Below are 23,522 nucleotides of genomic sequence, written 5' to 3' on the forward strand. Positions count from 1 at the left end.
TTTTCGGCGAAGTTGGTCTGTTATAGAACAGTAACGTAATATGCTTGTATTTGGTGAAATTGATCAGTTGTTACAGACTGTAGTGCATAGAAAGTTACAGGCTAGAGTTATCATTGCCCCTTTCGGAAGTTTTACAATACAAATTTGAAATCATGGTTATTGACATTACAAATTACAAGCTGCAGTACAATATAGTTTGGACGGTTTCTGACAGTGTGGTTTTAATTTTAATTTTTGACATTGCAATATCCTTGATTAGGAAGCAACAAATGTAAAAACAGAAATGACAGACTAAGAGAATAAACACTAAGGTTACCTAGAATGAAATATGTTAAGAATCAACAACAATCTTTTTCCAAATAACCAAAGGTCTCTAACATGATTCACAATTCACACACGAGTTCAGTGAAACACAAACAGCTACGACACGGCCAGCAAACCTGTGTCTATCTTCTAAAACTGATACTTAAAATTCTCTGCCATGCTAAGAGACAAAACTCAAGTGCAAATAGACAAACTCAAGTGCAAAGAGACAAACTGCTCTCGTTTTTTCCCTATCACACGTACGTCTTCCATACAGTTTACTCGACTAACTCTCATTCTTCATTCATGCCTACTAAATGCTTCCACCAAACTCCATAAGTTCTGCTCCACCAATCGTATCCTACGTACCAAGAATATAAATCCAATTCATTGAAACAACTTTTTAAAAAAAAAACAACAACAATAAACTATGATAAATAGAAACCTTTAATGGAATGCTTTCTTGTGTCTCGCCAGACTCCATAACTTCCGATCCACCAATTGGGTCCTACATATAACGTAAAATTCATACAAATGCTCAAATAGCTAAAAAAAAAGTAAAATCATTAAGGTTGTTTGCTAACCTTCTCCAAATCTAAATCATTAATTGTTTTTTCAATTGCGCTCGTCCCTTTCTTCTTCTTTCCTTGGTTCATTTTAGTGACTTGTTCTCGCTTCCCCTCTTTCTTCTTCTTTTCTTGCAACTTTTTAACAGCTTGTTCTACCTTGCTTGTCTTCCGCTTAAAAGGTGGACGGCCTGCGCCACGAACTGATTGAGGACTACGAATAAGGCCATTATCCTTAGTTGTAGTATGAACATTACCACTAGTTTCACATACAGTAGGTTGATCACTTCCATATGCAATAGGCTGATCACTTCCACATGTAGTAGGTTGACTACTCGCACATGCTCCTTCGCCTTTCTTTAGTTCATTATTCAAGCCCTTAATCCACTTCATAACAATATTTGTCTTATCTTCATTGTCGGTTGCCAAGTCTGCTGTTTCATAGAAGGCATTACACATCCTATCAAAACGTTCATTCTCAAGGTTTTGCATCCAATCAAAGTAACTGATTTTAACCTTTGTATGACACCTCTTTACATCTTTCCTCCATCGATGAAGAATGTACTTTTCAGGTATATTTTGAATATTTTTCTGAATCAATATGACAATAATGTGTTTACATAAGATTCCTCTAAACTCAAACAAACGACAATTGCACTTAATGTCACTGTCATCTGGGTTAAAGCAAACTATAAAAGTAAGTTGTAGATTTACCTCTCCAACCATAACATCTTCGGAAATTTCATACGCCTCAATGCCACATTCCTTTTTAACTGAAGACATGTCACAGTAGAGCTTCCCGGTTAACTCCTTCTGAAACTCCTTGAATTTTGCAGTTGTATAAGCATCCTGAAATTGTTTCTCAATTTTATAGTGAGTAATACATGGGACTCGGGAGTTGAAGGAATTAAAATCTTCTTGGTTTTCTTTCTTTGCCTTGCTCCGTAATGCATTCTCATATTGCTCGACAAATTGCTTCAATGTAGTCTTCGAATTGATGTACCCGTCAAAAAATGCATTCATGCTCTCACTTCTTTGAGTACTTGACATTCCTGCCCAAAAAATATCTTTTACAAACGCAGGAACCCAACGGCGACTCTCCTTATACAAACCATCTAACCATTTATTTTCCTTAAGATCATACTTCTCAATAAACTTATTCCATCTTCCTTCGAATTCAGTGGTTGTTAAGGAATTATAAACAGCTTGTTGTATCTCAAACTTAATTGACTCATACTTCTTATAAGCCCGTAATTTTTTAGGTAACTTTTTCATGATGTGCCATATACACCACCTATGTCGTGCATTCAGAAACACAATTTCTATAGCATTTTGCATAGCTTTGTCCTGGTCTATAATTATTGCATTAGGAGCACGACCACCCATACAACCAAGCCAAGTCTGAAAAACCCAAGAAAAAGTCTTGGTGTCTTCACGAGATATTAAAGCACAACCCAACAAGATTGACTGACCGTGATGATTCACACCCACAAAAGGAGCAAACGGCATGTCATACTTATTAGTTAAGTAAGTTGTGTCGAACGTGATCATGATAAACGTAAAATGAATAGTTTACCTACGAAATGAACGATGAATTCACAACGTAAGTAAACTAAACTGCTATTTGCTAGAGCGTTTATCAAAAGTTTTCTACTCTCGATGCGATTGCACTACGTGGAGTAGGAAGTTCGTTCCACTCCTAGTTCCCTAGCACGGATTGTTTTCTAAGTCTAAGTAATCGAGTCTTAAATCTAATGAGAGATTTACGAGGGGGATTATACTACGATGCAATATGAAATTGATTATTTTAATTTAAGCTACTTAATGCTATGGAAATACGATAGTTTGAATTCAGATAAAGAAATAGAGGGAATTGAATCCACTTCGAATCCAACTTAACAACCTAAGCGTAGAAGGTTGTATCTCAATTCTCAATGTTCTTCGGAGAGAATTTGAAGTTCTAATCCCTAGTGTTCATGGCATTTCTACCGGATACTAACTAGCATGTGAGGTCGTCCACCCATTCTCATGGCGAAACACGACCTTCTAGAGTGGAATAGATTCTACAACCAATTCTATACTAACCACTAAGTTTTCATCAAGGCTTCATCAACCCCTCTAATGGAGGTTTTAGCCTTGAGTCATCAACCTAACATTTCCCATTAAATCTAAACTAAACATAATGTAAGAAATTGAATTTTACTTAATTAAACAATAATGAATCTAATTTAATGACTGGAATAGAATGATAACAAGAATTTAATTTAGATCTAGAATGGAAATGACAAAATTCGAAATTGACAACTAACTATTTTATTAATCTAATCAATCAAGAACAATCATTCAAAGATTTAATCTAAAACAGGAATTGAAATGGAACTAAAACTTAATCTATTAATAAAACTAGATCTAGAATTCTATATATTAATTTAGGTCTAACTAGCTACCATTAACAAAGAGTAAAGCTTTTGTTTTTATACATCAAGATCCAAAAATCGTGCATGGGCTTGGAGCCATGTTTTGGGCCAGAGAATCAGGCCCAAAACATAATACTTTCGGTCCAAAAAGGCCTCTTCAGCTGCAGTTGGCTTCCACAGACTTTTCGTCCACTTCTACTCCTTTGATTGGGTCAAGGCTTGGACCATTGCAAAGCTCTTTCCGAGCCGGTCGTTTTGACATAAGGTAGGCCTCAATCCGAGGTCTGAGTCCAAAGATATGGCATTCGGAAGTTCTGCTGACTTTTGCTCCTTTATCTCGCTAAAGTGGCACATTTCGCACATAATGGACTTTGAAGCCCGAAATGCATAAAAACACGTAATCAATATTAACTCTTACTTATTATTCACATAATTGGTCTAACAAGATGATTATTAAGGGGTTAAAACTACAGTTTTGGGCTCTTATCAAACCACCCCTAAACAACATTTTGCTTGTCCTCAAGCAAAGATGAGAAATTAGAATAAGTGACCAAAAATGGAGTTCTACCTAATCTCGTTTTACTGAGTCGCGATTGCATTGACCATATGTAACAAGGCCTTAAACCACTAGGAATTCCCTAGTGGACGAAGTTATAGCCTCGTGAGAGTTTTCCCAGTGAAGGTACTCACAAACTTCATCTATACTACAACGACTAAGAAAATAAAACTATTGTTTCCTTTATTCATGCTCCAAATTATCTATACGTCTCACTAGCTATGAACAAGAATAACCAAGTCAAAACCTAAGCTAATATATGCATAATAATCAATCATCTAAAATAAACATATAACAATGAGTAATACTATGAAATGTAATAGCGAGTCCGTTTAAAAACTTCGGATTAAGCGTCCTTAAGTAGGTCCTCACATAAATGTCAAGACAAAACCACTCTGATTTTTCCACTCAAGTTTATTTGCTCCAGATTAATGCGATGGGCACACTTTACCTTACAATCTCAATGACAACAAGGAAGCCGGTCGATCAAACACATCTGCCACTTACTATCACACTAACCTATTCCTAATTGAGCTAGAGGTCTTTATTAGGTGTTACGGGGGATTAGGAGATGGTTTAAGAAGGAAGGAAATGGATATTCTAAAGGACAAGTCCGAGATAATAGAGTCTTCATATTATGTAACTAGAGAAAACCTTGTTATTTACTTTTTGCTTCTACACTTTGTTTCCATCCTTAGCCATATTTTTTCTTTTTCTTTTCTTTGGCTTTTTGACTCCTTTTATTCTATTTTTGGAGTTTTTATTTTATTTCTATTTTTTTCTTTTCCTTGGATGGAAACTTATTTTCTTTATTTTTCTGAAGCACTAACTAATTTTTTGTTTACACGGGTTTTTCTTCTTCTTTCTTCATTCATTCTATTCTCGGACTTATTCTAAATTGGGTAGGTTGATTTATTATATATATATATATATTTTTTATTTTGTTTTGTTTTTTGTAACAGGTAAAGGAATTGTGGTTTATGGAAGGCTAAAGGAAGGCTCAGAGGGGCGATTAGCGGAACATAATTCATAGGTTTGAATTTCTGGCTATATCGATCCAAAAAGGGCCTAAATTCTCGCTTAGGATATGGCATAGTGATCAAGCAAGTGGACGTGTGATATCTCTATCCGGATTTTACTTCTCCCTTGTGTCATTTCTCAAATGTTTCGCTCATATAAGGCTTTAGGCTATATTCTCACAGGATTTGTAGAATAAGTACTCTAGCCTAGATTTGAAAACTTCTTCGCTAACAATCATAGATACTCATGTAATAAATTTATAGATAGATGCAAAGATTATTACCTACATATTAACCTAAGTTTCTAACAATTATTCGATGCAAAAAAGCTATGTGAGACTTCTAAATTGTTAAGAGCATAGAGAAAGAAAACAATACCAATATTCCTAAGTGTATAGCATACTTTTTATTTATATTTTTGAATTTTTGAAATTTTAAGTAGAAAACAAGTGCATATTATACATATATATATCCTAACAGATGTCTTAATTACACGTGTTTCTATGCCCCCAAACAAGAAGCATGCTTTGTCCTCAAAGCATTTAAATAAAGAGGGTAGAAAAATACCATTGAAGCGCGTGAAATTCAGGAACATCTGCAAAACAAAGTTAAAACATACCAATATAGTAATAAAACGACGCAACTCTATAAAGAGTTCCACCCATTATGGGGTTAGCGGAATGAAATTGCTTGGGACTTAAGCGGACACTAACTTAACTAAAAAAACTTACACCTGCACCCCATCTACTCGTCATCCTCCTCTTCTATATGAGGTTCTTTTCGCATCCCCGCCATGCCATAACAACTTGCCGCGCCTTCCGTGGGTGTATCATCAACTAGTGCTAACCTCTCTAGTGTTATTTGGTCCGATGGGGTGTAAGGGGCAACCAAATGTGGTTGCACCTGCCATCCCGCCAAGTCATGGCTCGGAATGATCTTACCACCCACGATGGGTGGGTCTCATGATTTCGACCCTTTCCCAATGCGTAATCGCGTGTATGCAGAATATGGGTAGGCAAAAGCGCATAATCGCGGCAAACCAAGACAGGCATAAGAAGGTACTTATGCCTCAAGGTATGGCCTCGCCTGCGGTAGCAACTAAAACTTCGGGGAATGTCATACCGACGGCGTCCCTCGGCTAAAGCAAGGAAAACGTCACCAGCGATATTATTGGCGTAAAACTGCCGTTCCTAGAATGTTCATCATGATGAACAACATGGTTGTGCCTACATTCAGCGATATAGGCTACTTTCGAGCGATGTTATATTGGTCTTTGTCCATGATCTGAAACACCCCTCCCCATAATACTCATGGAAATAAGCATATTCATATAGGTATGAGTTATCATCATATATCCCCGTGTGCATATAGGGTCGGATAATGGCAACCCGAAACCAAAGCTATCAATTGCTTACTGAATTTCATAGTCGTGCCATCAATAGCAAGGGAAAATTTTTGTTCTCCTTCTTGGGTACAATAAAAGTAATATTATTATAGAAGAATTCAGTTAGCTTAGGTGAAAAAGAGTCGTCATCACTCACGAGAAGATGCAGCCATCCTAATCGCGATCCGGCTCGGCCAAACGATGCTCCATAGGTATCGGTTCCCATCAAGTCTTCAAATGACTGTTCAGGGAATCACTATAGGAGGTGTCATCTCAAAACTACTCTGTAGAACAGGTGTGAAAACACTGAAAGAAACCTCCTCGAAAAATTTGAATTTCACGTGGCTTACGGGTGGAGGCGGCTATATGGCTATTCAGATAAATCTTGGTCGCTCTTTAGGTTTTTGAAATTATAGTGTTTGAAGCGAATTATCTCTGAGATTTTTCGATTTACAGTGTTTTAGGGGCGGGTCGAGCTCTAAAACAAAATTCGACAAAAGTGTAAAGCGTGGCTCTGACGAAGGCGGCGGCGTAAAAATCTGGCCGAGTTGACAAGAGAAACAAGAAGAAAAAGCTTGGAGTAAAAAGTGAGAGATGATTGTGGGGTGTAGTGTGGGTTGTGAGTGTAGAAAGATGGAAGTTTAAATAGGTTACGGGTTTCCAAAAGCGAATCGGCAAGTTGCCAAATTATTTTAAAGCAATTTCGAACTTGAAAACTGCCAAACCCAAAACGAAACTATCCATAGTTTTGATTTCCTAACAACCACGGTATCTTTTAAACTTGGTTTAGCATAGTAACTTCTAAACTCTCCTACATATCATGCTACCACTACAAAAAATCATAGCTATGCCGATATCGGCCTAATTTTCAACTCTAACTCCAAGACAACCTTACGAAAGATGATCAAAATAAATTATATTAAAATAATATGAAATCCAAGCAATCTAAAACAAACAACTTAATATTTAAATCTAACTACTGAAATAAAATTCCACTAACAAAACAATAAAAAAACAATGAAATAACGGGGAACTTGGCCGATGGTGAACACCTAGGCGTGTGAAGAAGATGGTCCCCGAGATGGAGATTGGTTACGTGGTGAAGAATGGCTTGAGCCATCGGCTCTTGGCGACGGCTCATGCCTCTCGGACTTCGGTTGAGACGGACTCATCCACGAGTGGCATCGTCGTAGCATCTCTATCTGAACAAAGCGTGTGCTTCCATCTCGATCTTGAAGTCTTGCATCTTGGGCTTGGTGATTACGGTGGATAATCTCCAAGTTAGACAAGATATCTTCGACCCCTTTCGAGCATTTCAACTCTCGTCGAAAAGTTCGTTTGCTTATTCGAATTACAATTTGTCTATGTCGGATATCTTCACCGGATCGATAACGCATCGCAAACCGGTTTGCGGCATTATCATTCGTTCTAAATTAGAAGTATGACTATCGAAATTATCCTCGACCAACCATGTCATATCTTACGCCCTTCATTATTCGACTCAACTTTATTCTCTGCGACACAACGGCCAAGTCTCTTGGATGCATTCCTTATAAATACTTGCATTAGAATGCAATTTGATCTTAATAGGAGCAGTTTAGCGGCGGCTCTAAATGAGAGCATAATCTTAGTGATCAATACGGGGAAGAGGCGCCATGCTCTTCCCCACCTCTAATCACATTCAAAATTAAATCGAGGATGCAGAAATTACACTCATTCGTTTGCAAAATCCAGAAACGTCGGAACGAAAGTCCGATGTCGATGACTTTGTCTTTCAGGGGCGTTCCTACCAATCCAGCGAGCTCTGACCCGGTTGATTGGTTCTCCGGGTCGTCTGGCGAAGCTTGATGAATGAGATATCGTATTGTATTCACCCTCTATGACCATTATCTTTCATCAAAACGAGGAACTGCGGTATCTTTGGGATTCCTGAATGGTGCGTATCTAGGTTGGTTCTGGTAGTGATTCCTAATAGCTCGACCAACAAGCGTCTCGTTACTTCCCTCCTCGTTCTGCTATCCTAATGAAAATCCTATTTCCCTCGATTCGTTTCTTATAAAAACTGTTCTACCAAATCATAGTGATAGAAATCCCGGTCGAATACCACGATCTGTTCCAATCCCTCTTAATCATATTGGCGTCGTAAAATGGTGCGAAATGGTGGGCCTCAAAGCGTGCTCGGACATTCTTCGTCGTAAGCGCCATTGGAGTTTGAACCGATTTGGGGTTTGTAGATGGAAGTGGATGCAAGTTTGATGAAAAACAAGGAGAAACAATGGTGGTGGCGGTGGTGGTTCACGGTGGCGGGTTTGAAAACTTGAATTGGTGGGTGGTTTCTTGGTGGAAACGGTTGGAGATTGTGTTGGTGTTTCACAAAGGCGTGGGATGTCTTTCTATTTTGATGTATTCTATTTTTATTTTTATTCTATTTTTTTTTTTTTTTTGGTTGCTAGGGTTTGAATTTAAATTTGTGACAAGCGGTTGGAGAAGATGAACTTCGCGATTTGGATTTTGGAAAGGGGAGCGAGTATTTGTAGGTGGCCTGAGTTGGGCCCAAGCCCAATTCGATTTTTCGACTTTAAATCGATTTTTAAGCGCAACTTCAAACTAAATTTCCCGCCGTTATCGGTCCGATTTTCTCGAATGAGATATGGAAATGATCGGGAGAGAATTTCCAATCCATTGATCCATAAACTACTCTATTCCGACCGTGGGTGACATATAAGATAGTGGAAAACGCCTCGAAGTGCGTGCATGGCGTAAGTTATCTTAGCGAATGAACACTAAATTAGATGACATCAACCCCAATGAACTATACTAATGGACCTAAGCAACACAAATAGAAAGTTCGAGCAATCCGGATGGAAAAGACTGAGTTCCCACCCCCAAACAAATTTTTAAACACAAAATTTGTTTTAACATGGATGTCGTTTTAAAGTCGATTCCCAAGACTTGTTGGATTGCTAGTTCTATGGGTTTAGATATATATCTATATCTAAAAATGAAAACAATTATTATTATTATTATTATTATTATATATATATATATATATATATATATATATATATATATATATTTTTTTTTTTTTTTTTTTTTTTCCAATAATAAGCAAAAACATTAAGCAAAGAAAGACATAATTCACACCATAGAAAACATGACTAAAAATCCGAGAAAACATGCAAGAGTGGAAAAACGTGAAATATGTGAACCATGGACTTAGGATCCGGTACTTACAGCCACACACTCCATAGGGAGGGCCCGGTTACCTTAATGGTGCACTTACCATTAAATGGAAGTGAAAGGAAGTACACGATGACAAGGGTCATTCCTCATATATAGGGTCTGTAAAAAAGGACTTCCTCTATATCGAGGGGACGAAAGTTAAGTGAAAATGTTTTAACCGTTGACCGTTAACTTGAAAGGTACTTGTTGTCCTTGGGATTTACCAAGGTAATTGCCCGTAAAGGGGTGACTTGATAACGAGAAAAGGACCGGACCAACGCGGGTTTTAGTTTCCACAGGAAAATATGTAGGCGGGGAGTTGTAAAGCAAAACCTTTTGTCCGACCACAAACTCTTTCGCCAAGATATGCTTATCATGAACCGTTTCATGTTAGCTTTATAATCCTTAGCGAGATCGTAAGAATCGCTCACGGTTTCTTCAAGCTCATTTAATTGTAACTGCGTTTGACACCGCCTCATCAATATTGTAGTTAAAGGCTTTTATAGCCCACGAGCCGCGGTGCTCTAATTCAACGGGCAAATGACATGGTTTCCCAAATACAAGTCTAAAGGGGAGACATACCTATAGGAGTTTTGAAAGCAGTTCTATATGCCCATAAGGCATCCGATAGGCAGCTTGACCCGATCTTTCCTATCGGGGTTTCTTGTTGTTTCTAAAATCTTTTTGATTTCCCTATTAGAAACTTCTACTTGGCGCTAGTTTGTGGATGATAAGGAGTTGCTACTTTGTGTGTAACTCCATACTTTTTTTTTTCACTAGGGATGCAACAACTCACTGTTGCAAAATGTGTTCCACCATCACTAATGATGGCTTTAGGAATGCCAAACCGGCCAGAAAAAATATATTCTTTAATAAAAATACCACGGTCTTATGGTTATTGCTCGGCAAGCTAGGGCCTCTATCCATTTAGACCGTAAACCACGCAACTACTAGAATATAAATATAACCGTGGGAAACAGGGGAAAGGGCCCATGAAATCAATACCCCAAACATCAAAAATTTCTACTATCAAGATTGGATTTAATGGCATCATATTACGGCCGTGATTAAGCCCGAGTTGTTGGCAAATCTGAATACCGTCTTGCAATGCACTTGGGCATCCTTAAAAGGGTAGGCCAATAAAATCCACATTGAAGAACTTTAGCGGCTGTTTTCATTCCGCTAAAGTGGCCACCACTCTTTGTCATGGCGAGCGATAGAACTTCATTATATTCCCACCGGGGAATGCAACGGCGAATAATCGATCCGCAATACTTAAAAGGTAGGGCTCATCCCATGGTATAACTTGACTCGGCCAAGAACTTCTTACGTTCATTTCTTGTCCAATTATAAGGCATAACATCAGCCGCTAAATAATTTCTGATGTCCGCATACCATGGTGATGAAAAATAGCATCTGGATGCTCATCGGGAAAAGAGTCCGTATGGACTCGGAATCACTACTATCGTCATTTGTAAGTCTAGATAAGTGGTCGGCAACTACGTTTTTCGACCCTCTTTTGTCCTTTTATTTCTAATGTGAACTCTTGCGGGAGAAGAATCCATCGGATTAATCTCGCTTAGCATCCTTCTTTGCAAGAAGGTACCTAAAAAATTGCATGGTCCGTGTAAAACTAAAGTTTTAGAACCAACCAAATAAGGATGAAACTTATCTAAAGCATAAATGACAGCTAAAAATTCTTTTCAGTAGTTGAATAATTCCATTGAGCATCGTTTAATGTTTTACTAGCATAATAAATAACAGTGGACTTATTATCTAGTTTTACGTCCCAAAAAAGCACCAAGCTGCATAGTCACTAGCATCACACATGAGTTGAAAGGTTTAGACCAATCTGAGGTTGTATAATAGGTGCGATGGTTAGAAGCGGCTTTTAAGGTTTCAAAAGCCTGTTTACAGTTAAAATTAAAATCAAAGATTGCATCCTTCAAAAGCGAGGTTAGTTAAAGGCCTAGCTATTTTTCAAAAATCTTTAATGAAACGCCTATAAAACCACATGGCCTAGAAAGGCTCTAATCTCCGCGGACGGATCCGTGGTTTTAGGTAGGGTAAGCTATCTTATCTAGTTTGGCTTTATCTACTTGATGCCATCACTAGATACAATATGACCTAATCTTATGCCCTTTTGACCATGAAATGACACTTTTCCCAATTTAAAACGAGGCTCTTTTCTTCACACCGTGTCAAGACCTTAGACAAAAGTTAGACAAGCGATCTGTAAAGGAGTCTCCATAGATAGAAAAATCATCCATGAACACTTCCATAAAGCTCTACCATGTCACTAAAAATATGAAGCATACATCATTTGGAAGGTACGGGGGCATTACAAAGGCCAAAAGGCATTAGTTTATAGGCATATGTTCCGAAGGGACATGTGAAGGTTAATCTTTTCTTGGTCATCAATATCAATAATAATCTGAAAATAGCGAGTAGCCATCCGAAAACAATAAAAGGCATGACCCGACTAGGCGTTCTAGCATCGATCTATAAATGGTAAGGAAAGTGATCCTTTTCGTGTCATAGCATTTAAACGCGTCACGTATCAATACTGATTCTCCATTTCATAGGACCTTGAGTGACAACATAGTCACCCTTCCCGTTCACGCATACCATGGTAACTCCCGATTTCTTAGGAACTACATGAATGGGACTTACCCATTCGCTATCGGAGATTGGGTATATAATACCCGCGATCGAGTAATCGCAAACTTCTTCCCTAACCACCTCTTTCATGGCGGGGTTCAAGCGGCGAGGTTCGCGAAGTCTTGGCGTTATCCTCCAAATGGATCGATGAGTGCAAACATTAGGGTCAATTCCCTTAATGTCGGCTAGGGACCAACCAATCGCGGACCGATGTTCCCTAATCACCCTTATTAAACATGTCTCTTCATCCTTAGTTAGCGAAGAAGATATAATTATCGGGTGACTACCATCCGGATCAAGTTGAATATATTTTAACTCGGGGAAGAGGTTTAAGCACGGTGTGGAATGCCGGAATGTCCGTTGATGTTTCATAAGTGTCCTTATCTTGCGTAATGAAGCAAGTCTTAAGTAATCGATATATGGAGGAGCAACCGGGTCTACAATTGGTGTGGACTCGGGATGGTGTTGACTTCCTCTAAGTAGGAGTCATTTACAAAATCTGAAGTTCTAAAAAGAAAGGAATTTGTACATATTGTTTTCGGAAATGTGTTGTTAAAATAATCTTGAGCTAAACTCGATCATGCTAACCTCCCCATCTACGGGCGAATTTGGTAAGCTGTTTCATCATTTTAAAACATTTACCTCGGCGGAAAAGATGGCCAAAAGATAAGGACATCTTTCCATCGCGACAATTTATAAAGCGCATTGGCGGTTGCCAAGAAGGGCGCCCTAAGATGATGATCGGTCTGAGTCATTAGCGACTTACGTATCGAGGATAACAAAATCAGCGGGATAGTAGAAATCCACGAACCTTAACAAACACGTTTTCCACTACACCTTTAGGATACTTAATTGACACATCCGCTAATTGCAACGTTATTTTTGTAGGTTGCATTTCCTGTAGACCTATTTATTTATACAAGTAATCACGGGGAGTAAGTTAACACTTTCGCCCCGTGTCTAATAAAGGCGATTAAAATCGTGTGGGAATCTCCTAAGGTGCATTTTCTGATGGGGCGACCGGGGTCCTTGTACTTAACAATTCCATTATTTTTGGATAAAGTTGGGAGCTGTTGGGTTAAAAAAGCGTCTTTAGGTATATTGGTCTTACGCCTAGTAGTGCACAACTCTTTAAGAAACTTAAGCGTGGTTAGGGAGCTTTTAATAGCTTGAGAAAAGGAAGGTTTATCGTTAGATTCTTGAAAACGTTCCTAATCTCCTCAAAGTTTGTATCCTTGGTTAGCATGGCTAATTTTTGAGGGAGCGGTGGTTTAAACTCTATATTTAGTGTATGGCTCGACTTGAAGTGTAACCTTGGCTTTCTGTTTCTTAGGTTGTGGTTTAACTGGGACCTCTACAGGTGGTAGGTTCTTCGGTTTCTATTTCGGTATCTAGTTCGATATCCGGTGTAAGGAATCTTGATGGGGTAACTATAGGCATAGTTACTTTGTTATCAACCACTCTTCCAGGCGGAGAGTGGTGATGGCATTTAGGTCACCTACGATTGTAGTTTCCGTACTAAATTACCGTTTACCTCAAAGGTGTGTTTTGTTTTAGGGTTTGGTATTGCTTGTCCCGGAAACACGCCTTTTGGTTGGGCTTTTCGCTTGGGCTAAGCTGTTGTATGCCCCGATTTATGGATTGTAAAATCTGTTGGTTTGATTGAGTCATTATGCGGAAAAGTTGTTGGGTAACTTGTATAAAGAAGTCGATCCGGTTGTGTAGGTGTAGTAGTCCGCGGGTGGTGTGGTTGGAACTATCTCGTTGATTATTTATGGGTGGGTTGTGATAGTTATTATTATTAACCTAACGATACCTCTATTAGTATTATAATTATTATAATTATTCTGACCTTGTGCTTGACCTTGTCGTGGTTAGCTTGGTTGTTATAATTATTATAATTCCCTTGACCTTGTCCTTGTCCTTGTCTAGGTGGAGCTTGGTTATAATTGTTTGCTTGCCTAACGTTTTGATTATTATTACCACGGAGGTGTTACTTGTTGATTATTTCTCAAACCGGTTGGGATGTTGTCTCAAAGGGCGTAGGAATAGGATAGTTATTAATAGAGTAAACATTATCTTGTTACGGTGGTTGTTGTCCATAAGCTAGAGGACAATAATCGTCGAGTGCTCTGGACTCAAAGAAAAATTACATGGGTTGGAGTTTACATTCATGACGGGGGATAGGCTTTTGTTGAAAGCGAAATAGCCTCTACTTTTTAGTTAGAGATTGATTAGATTTTTAAGTTACGGATCGGTTTTCTTCTCAAACATATACGCGGGCTTTTACTTGTTGAAGAAGAACTAGGGGCGGGGGGATATCATCACTACCCCCAATTATAATTCCGTTTAGTTTGGTCTTCTAAAATTTATAAGCCTCAGAGGCTCCTTTACTTAGGAAACTACCCCATTCATTATGTCAAGGACTTCTTTATGGTGGTGTAGAAGACCTTTGAAAAAGGCCGCGAACTAATGTGTCTTTAGCTAAGTTATGATGTGGACACTCTATTAGGAGATCGGTGAAACGATTCCATGCCTTAGAAAATGATTCATGAGGATTCAGTCGGAAAAAATGAATCTTGGAAAGCATCTCATCCGTCTTTAGGGGTGGGTAAAAATGTTCCATAAACAGCTGAACAAGTTTAGCCCACGAGTCCACCGAATTAGGCGCTTGGGCAGTTAACCAAGACGCCGCCTTATCGGCTAAGGTGAAAGGGAATACCCTCAGTTTAATTTGTTCCGCACCTACCGTAGGATGATGGAATGTTGTAAGGACTTGTTCAATCCCACGCGTAATGGCGATAAGGTTTTTCATGGTCTAACCCATGAAAAGCGGGTAACAAATTAAATATGTTTGGGGATTCAAAAATCCCCACTTGGGTCCGCTAGAGCGATGCGATTTGGGGCTATCGCTCAAGGCTTTGTAAAAGTCGGAGAGAGGAGTCTCTCTTTCTTGACCATTATGTCGGGTATGGTGTGTGTGATAGTAGTTAGAGGTGTAATAAATTGGGTGGTGTACTAGATAGACTTGTTTGTTGCCGTGTAATTACGTTTGTTGTTTTGTTCGACCGGACCTTAATCTCATGCAAGACTAAGTTGAGCTTAACTAAACATGCAACACTCCAAACAATTCGATATACTAGTAGAAAACCTCTAACGGAAATCGCGAGGTATGGAAGAAAGGAATATCGATAAGCGTCCTTGCTTCGCTTATGAATAGCGTCTTGTGTATGCAGCGTGTTCGGTGTATATAAAGAGATTAGAACAACGAAAAATATGAAAGATCAAAGTTTGAATCAAGGCTGTGGGAAATCGGGAATTTTAACCTTTGAAGCGGCTCAACCACGCCCGAGTAATTTTCAGATTACGATGTTTTTTAGGGCGTCGGCTTTCGATGGGTTGTTGAGTTCCAGTGTTTGGCCGGTTGGCGCTTAGTATGTAGCGGCGCTGCCTTCGATTAAAACAAAATTCCAGTAACTTAAGCGGGTGGTCTCTCCTTGAAGCGGGGCCTCGTTATATTTTCTCGCGAATTTGTCACGGGAAATGGGCAACCACGGTATGAAACAAACAAGGGTGGGTGGGTTTAATGGGACTTAAAATGACTACTTCTACTATGAAAACAATGCTAAAGTGTAACTAAGATGGCAGGCCCATTTGATAAGCGTAAAATGAATAGTTTACCTACGAAATGAGCGATGAATTCACAAACGTAAGTAAACTAAACCTGCTATTTGCTAGAAGCGTTTATCAAAAGTTTTCTACTCGATCGCGATTGCACTAAGTGGAGTAGGAAGTTAGTTCCACTCCTAGTTCCCTAGCACGGATTGTTTTCTAAGTCTAAGTAATCGATCTTAAATCTAATGAGAGATTTACTGAGGGGATTATACTACGATGCAATATATGAAATTGATTATTTTAATTTAAGCTCACGAATGCTATGGAAATACGATAGTTTGAATTCAGATAAAGAAATAGAGGGAATTGAATCCACCTCGAATCCAACTTAACAACCTAAGCGTAGAAGGTTGTATCTCAATTCTCACGTTCTTCACGGCGAGAATTTGAGTTCTAATCCCTAGTGTTCATGGCATTTCTACGGATACTAACTAGCATGTGGTCGTCCACCCATTCTCATGGCGAACCACGACCTTCTAGAGTGGAATAGATTCTACAACCAATTCTATACTAACCACTAAGTTTTCATCAAGGCTTCATCAACCCTCTAATGGAGGTTTTAGCCTTGAGTCATCAACCTAACATTTCCCATTAAATCTAAACTAAACATAATGTAAGAAATTGAATTTTACTTAATTAAACAATAATGAATCTAATTTAATGACCGGAATGGAATGATAACAAAATTTAATTTAGATCTAGAATGGAAATGACAAAATTCGAAATTGACAACTAACTATTTTATTAATCTAATCAATCAAGAACAATCATTCAAAGATTTAATCTAAAAATGAGAATTGAAATGGAACTAAAACTTAATATATTAATAAAACTAGATCTAGAATTCTATATATTAATTTAGGTCTAACTAGCTACCATTAACAAAGAGTGAAGCTTTTGTTTTATACATCCAGATCCAAAAATCGTGCATGGGCTTGGAGCCATGTTTTGGGCGGAGAATCGCCCAAAACATAATACTTTCGGTCCAAAAGGCCTCTTCAGCTGCAGTTGGCTTCTACAGACTTTTCGTTCACTTCTGCTCCTCTGATTGGGTCAAGGCTTAGACCATTGCAAAGCTCTTTCCGAGCCGGTCGTTTTGACATAAGGTAGGCCTCAATCCGAGGTCCGAGTCCAAAGATATGGCATTCGGAAGTTCTGCGACTTTTGCTCCTTTATCTCGCTAAAGTGGCACATTTCGCACATAATGGACTTTGAAGCCCTCGAAATGCATAAAAACACGTAATCGGTATTAACTCTTACTTATTATTCACATAATTGGTCTAACAATATGATTATTAAGGGGTTAAAACTACAGTTTTGGGCTCTTATCAGATCACATCACCGAACTCCTCATATGCTGCTCTGCTCCTTGCATCGCCCAAAATAAATTTCTTATTCTACCATCGCCATCTAAATCCATTAGGAAGTAGAAATTAGAATTATCTGCTTGCATTTTTGCGGCGTAGTTCTGAACAGTTGCGCAAAGATCCCCATTGCCAAGCCTTAACCGTCTAGATTTCTCGACATAATTGCGACAATCTTTACCTAAATACGGCAGTTTATCAAGTCCACCCGCTTCCACCGCCAAAGGAGAATAGCTTTTGTTTGGCCGAATACACGCTTGATCATTTATCTCAAGTTTTCTTTTAACACATCGGTTCAATTTACGATTTCTTATGAAATATCGTGATTTTCCTGGACTCAAACCATGATTATGATCAAGTACTACAGATGTCACCTTCCACTTTCCATCAGAATCTAAAGCAGCTCTAAGATTTGCATTGCATTGAGTTTTGGTAACTGGATGCAATTTAAAAGCATTTCTTGAAGTGCTCTCTATCTTGCCTGATCGAGAACATGCAAAAAGCACCCATCTAACCGCCCCATCATCTCCCTTCGACGAAGACCTTTTCTTAACTGGAAACCCATTCTCATAACCGTATTTAGTGTAATATTCAAACAATCCTTCGACAGTATCAAACACCATTCCTATTTCCGGATCTCCCACTTTTTCGTCTTGAACAAATTCATTCTCCATACCCACATCAACACCAATTGTTTCTTCCAATTCTCTATCGCTGATGCCCTTCTCATACATTCTCATACTTATATCGTCAAATTCAAAAATTCTTGACTCCATTCCTAAAAACAAGAAGTAAACAATTGCAAATAAAGAGAAAGTGCGTTTTTTGATTGGTGCAAATTAATAGTTAGAGAGAGTGCGTGGGGTCTGAGTTGTGTTTGAGAAATAAAAAGAGAAGAAGATACGAAGGGTTTTTGGATTAAAACAAAGAAAATAAAAAATAAAAATAAAAAATCCAAAATTGTTGAGTTTGACTTTTCTTAGGTGGACATGACACGTCAACAGCCACCTCAGTGTGTTGGTTGACTGCATTGTCACCAGGTACGGTACGGGTTTAAAACGGTATACTTGAAAAAAAAACTTAGTTCGTGTTTTAAACGGAACGCGTCTCGGGGAAAAAAACGGAAAAAAAAAAACGTAAAAAACGTGGGGCATAAAAAAAAAAGGTTTAAAAAGGGTAAAAGCGGGTTTAAAACGTTATAATACGTAAAAAAAAAACGGTAAAACCGATGATAAATAATATAATAGATAAGGAGTTTGATTTTCTATAAAAGTGGAAAAAAAAATAGACACATAAAATAAAAATAATAATAATACAAATGAAAGAAAATTCAAATACATGAAAGTATCAAATTATCATTACTCATCCAAATACTAGAAATTTTAGATTCGATTGCCAAAACACTATTCAAAATAAGATACTACTAATTACCAACCATAATGGCATAATTAAATTACTACAAATAAGTTAATAACTTTAAAAATTTCAATTAATTATTAATAGTCCAAAGCAAAATAGAACGGTCTCAATAAGTCAATCTAACCCACTCTTCAAAAAAAAGGTAAACTCCATAACCCTTTTTTTCTTTTCTAGCGTTTTCTTTTAGAAAAAAAAAAAAAGTTTTAAACGGAGATTTTCAAAATCTCGGTTTTAAACATTTTTTTAAGTTTAAAAACGGGTTTAAAAAGTTTAAAAGCGGGTTTAAAACGCGTTTAAAACGCGTTTTGTTGAAAAACCCGGTTTTAAAGCGGAACCGACGCCTCTCGGCAATATCTCGGGTTTTAAACGCGTTTTAAACCCGTATTTGGTGACAATGGTTGACTGTGTCAAAATAATGTGTCAGCGTAGAATTACTCTTTGGTTAAGGATCAGGCACACGGATGTCGGCTTTATTGCTCTATCGATTGTTGCAGAAAGCTTATTCAAGTGCAATAATGGAGGAGGAAGCAACAGAAAGGCCTAGACCAAAAATTGCTGTTGTACAAGCAACAAGCCAGCAACATTGAAGGTTACAGTCCAAGTATCGCAGTCTCCACTAGTTGCAATGATGAAACCCAACCCCAACCCCCCAAACTTGACAATAAGGAGTCAACCAACAGTGGCCGTCAGTTGCACTAGTTGCAATGATGAAACCCCAACCCTAACCATAGTACAAAATATCTCGATATATCGCGATATTTAGAGATATTTATCCAAATTTGGGGGAAAGATATATAAATATCACGATATGTTCAAAGATATATACGACTGCAAATCTCGGTGATATTTTGATGATATTTGTAATATTTGGGGATATTTTGCGATATTTGAAGATATTTAGTGATATTTTGTGCATATAACAATTTTATTTAATATTTACTATTATATTTCAAATAAATATAAATAATGTGTCATGATATATCAAGAAATATCCACGATTTTGTCGATATTTTGAATATATCCACGATATTTGCATGTGAAACAATGTCAAATATCCCCAAAGAGAGGGATATATCCACGATACATATCCAGAAATTGAGTATTGATAAATACCTATATCCTGATATTTTGTACTATGACCCCAACCCCCACAAACTTGATAATAAGAAAGAGTCAACCAACAGTGGCCGTCAGTTGACTAGTTAAAGATTGTGAATTGTTCTAAATTTTTTTTTCTGTAGAAATTACAAAATTTGCCATAAACTATGATGTGCCACGTATTGGACACTGTTTAAAGCCTACAACTCGAAATTAGACACTGTTCAAAACCCACAACTCAAAATTAGACATACAGTTTACGTCCAATCAAAGCTTGCTCTATTTGTTGGTTTTAAGCGGGAAGAATGGTGTTGTGCTGCTATTGTTATGCAAATTCTAAGATAAAAATGAGAGCTTTGTAAGTAATCTTCACTTTTGGCTGTGATTTTGAGTGTCTAAAGTGTAGATCTAGTGGTGTTGGAAGTTGTTGTGTGGATCCTTCATATCGTGGACATCATCACTATATCTAATATTCGATTTAAAGGTAATCTCCTTCAATCTTTGTCAACCTCACTATTTTTTTACTTTGTTATAAAATGATGAGAGGGATTTATACAGTATTTATCTCGTTCTTTAAAAACAAAAATAGATTAGCTTTTATACAGTATTTGTCTCGCTCCTAATTCTCAAGTAATTTATCCATGTTTGTGCAGGATGGTGTTATTTGACAATAAGGATTTGATTATTTATATTGGGGGAAGCTTTAAACCACCGCCTGATGCAAAAGAAGTGTGTCATTCTCATTACGAATCTGAGTAGGATTCACTGATGATGCGTGAGGTTGATGGTGATGAGTTGAATATGATGGATTTCACAAAAGACATACTTAAATTAGTAGAAGTGGTCGTTGGTTTGCAATTGTCCTACATTACAAATGGTAAATTGGTGTATGTGAATACTGATGGTGAACTGCTACAGATGTGGGGTCTGTTGGCTCCTAGCAAAGATGGTTTTTGTCGTATATATGTTTACTTAGATCTCGGTGGTGTTGATGACTTTTTAGTTATGACTCCTAAAATTTCTACACCGGTACCAAATGCACTTTTTCAACTATCCCAAGCTGAAAAGGGAGATGATATCACACTTTTGGAGATAAAAAGAAGGGTTGCGAAGAAATGTAAAAAAAAACCTACAAAGGTGGCGTCCAAACCAAAACAAGTTAAGAGAAAACATCAGAAGGGTAAGAAGTTGACTTCGAAAGACAAGGGAAAATGCGTTATCATTGATGAAGAGGAGGAAAATTTTTGGGCAGAAATGGCTAGACTTAAGGCGATTGGTTTTGAGGATGAGCTGGATGATGATCTTGAGAGAGAGAGAGTTCCATTGGTTGTACCAGCAAACCCTACTGTTCAAGTGGGAAAGGCAAAAGGCAACACCAAACAGGCAACTATTGATGGTCTTCACCCTGAAGAGGGCTACCACAGTTCACACTCATCTGAAGATGAGAGGGAGTTTGAGATACCACCAGGTGACGAATATTACCACTTTGAAGTTGAAACTTCTAATGTGTACTTTGAACCAGAGATGGAGATGCCAATGATTGAAGTAGTTGAGTTGAAGCTTGGTATAGAGTGGTCAACCATTATTGCTCTACAACATGACATTATGACAATTTGCATACGGAATAGATTTGAAGCATTTTTAATTAAAGATGAGTCTTACAGGATTAGAGTTTTATGTAAATGCATAGGATGTCCATGGTTAGCTTATTAGAGGTGCAAGGATGATGGGTTCACAATAAAGTTGAATACACTATTCAATGTGCACACATATTCAGCTGATATAGATCATAAAAACAGTATGGCAGATGCCAATTAGGTGTCAAGAGTAATGGAAGACCATATGAAGGTGCACTACAAGTCAACAACACTACATAATATAATAGATGAAATATATAAGATAGAAATACCATGTTGCCATCAGCTACTAGACTGCTTGGCATTCAAGGATCAAATGTTTAACACAAATTCATGGTGATTATGGTGAAAGTTACAACCTGGTTTCTATACTATGTGATCAGGTAGGTATATGCTTCAACTTAGTTTATGTTCATGTTTATGTTCAACTTAGTTTATGTGATCATATTAATTCATATAATTTAATGATATGTGATCAGGTAATGCAAAGTAACCCAGGCTCTCTTGCCACTTACACTAGAATGAAGATAGTTTAGAATTTGAGGACTTGTATATTTGCTTCAATGTTTCATTATATGGTTTTCTGAATGCTTGTAGACCAATTATTGGATTAGATGGTTGTTTCTTAAAAGGGAAGTATGGAGGGCAGTGCTTAAGCATGATTGGCTTGGATGGAAATAATGGTTTGTTTCCAATAGCTATTTTCATCACTAGATCGGAGACTAAGGATAGTTGAATAAGGTTTTTGGACAAAATGAAACACTATGGGATAAATGATCATCCACAAGCTGTAACTTTCATGTCTGATAGACAGAAAGGACTAGTTGAGGCTGTGCCAATTGTTTTTCCTAGAAATGAGCATAGATTTTGCTTTCGACATATGTACACAAATTTCCAAAAGGAATTTAAGGCCCAACACGAAGACTGGATTTGAGAAGGCTATGGAGAAATTGGGAACTGAATGTAGTCAAGCTAAAGATTGGTTTTTGAAAAAGAATGTTGAGACCTGGGCAAGGTCACACTTTAGTCATGTTACAAAGTGTGAACATATCTCGAACAATTTCTCCAAATCGTTTAATTCATGGATACTAGAACTGAGGGATAAGCCAATAGTGTCTTTTGTTGATAGTTACCACATTTTGTTGATGTCATTTCTGTATAAGAGGAGAGAGAAAGCCAAGGAATGGGATAGCAATGGCTTAGTACCTTGGGTGGTTAAGAGAATTACAGAATTGATCGAATACATACCATATTATGATTTGGCTGAATCTACCAATGACTTACAATGTGTGAAAGATCTCTATGGAAATAGATGGACTGTGAACCTGGTAGATCATGAATGTAGTTGTGTTAGGTGGCAACTCTCTGTAGTAGTTTGTGTGCATGCTGTAAGAGTGATATATCCTATGAGACTGGATTGGATAGACTATTGCAGTTCCTATTATTGGGTTTCCACATACAAATAAGCATACATGGGTCACATCAAGCCAATGCCTGACCCCAAGGACTGGCCTAAACCAATAAGTTTAATTTGTTATCGGACTGACTATGCATTTGTGTAAATTTCTTATGTATATTTTTCTAATTGGGTTTTGTTGTTCTGTAGGATCCAAACAAATATGTGTTTCCACCTCCATATGTGAGAGGGATTGGCAGACCTAAAAAGAATAAAAGAAAAGATGAAGACGAGGGTTTGAAAATGAACAAGAAGAAGAGAAAATGTCGTAAATGCAAAGTTGAGGGACACAATGCAAAAACTTGCAAAAGCTGCAGAGAAAAATGGCAGGGCAAAAGGTAGAAACAAATAGTTTTGCTTAGTTAAGACCTAAAAAGAGTCTAAGTGTTTAACTAGTTGAAAATTGATACTTTTATATATATTACAGTAACAAAAAAGGACTGCCAAGCAGCACCCTCACAAACATCAATAACTCAGGTGGCAGCACCCTCACAAGCACCAACAACTCAGGTGGTAGCACCCTCACAAGCACAACCAACTCAGGTGGCAGCACCCTCACATATTATTAGAATACTTTTGGTTCAAGTTAGTTGATTTGCTTTACTTGTTCATGGGGCTTTTAATTGTTTATTGATGGTTAAACTCTTTGGATTGAGAAATATTAGAATTTTTGTCTTACTTTTTTGGGGATAATGTTAGCTTAGGAAAAAATTGAATGATGAAGTAGGACCATATCCAATTGATA

At 37.7% G+C, this 23,522-nt stretch overlaps 1 protein-coding gene and 1 pseudogene across 2 annotated transcripts; one reads left to right on the forward strand and one right to left on the reverse strand.

Annotated features, from left to right (window-relative positions):
• Positions 1-329: 329 nt before the first annotated feature.
• On the reverse strand, positions 330-17,943 carry LOC147512080 (protein FAR1-RELATED SEQUENCE 5-like; annotated as a pseudogene). The gene is made up of 4 exons (XR_015216063.1): positions 17,133-17,943; positions 888-2,412; positions 749-811; positions 330-664 (listed from the first exon to the last, which is right to left on the reverse strand). The product of XR_015216063.1 is annotated as a protein FAR1-RELATED SEQUENCE 5-like (transcript).
• A 4,232-nt stretch (positions 17,944-22,175) lies between these two features.
• LOC147512081 (uncharacterized) lies at positions 22,176-23,119 on the forward strand. The gene is made up of 2 exons (XM_086598641.1): positions 22,176-22,709; positions 22,928-23,119. The coding sequence occupies exons 1-2, from the start codon at positions 22,176-22,178 to the stop codon at positions 23,117-23,119; spliced, it is 726 nt and encodes a 241-aa protein (XP_086454767.1).
• Positions 23,120-23,522: the final 403 nt, after the last annotated feature.

Source organism: Coptis chinensis, chromosome 3 (genome assembly GCF_015680905.1).
Source record: "Coptis chinensis isolate HL-2020 chromosome 3, ASM1568090v1, whole genome shotgun sequence".
Classification (NCBI taxonomy): Eukaryota; Viridiplantae; Streptophyta; class Magnoliopsida; order Ranunculales; family Ranunculaceae; genus Coptis; species Coptis chinensis.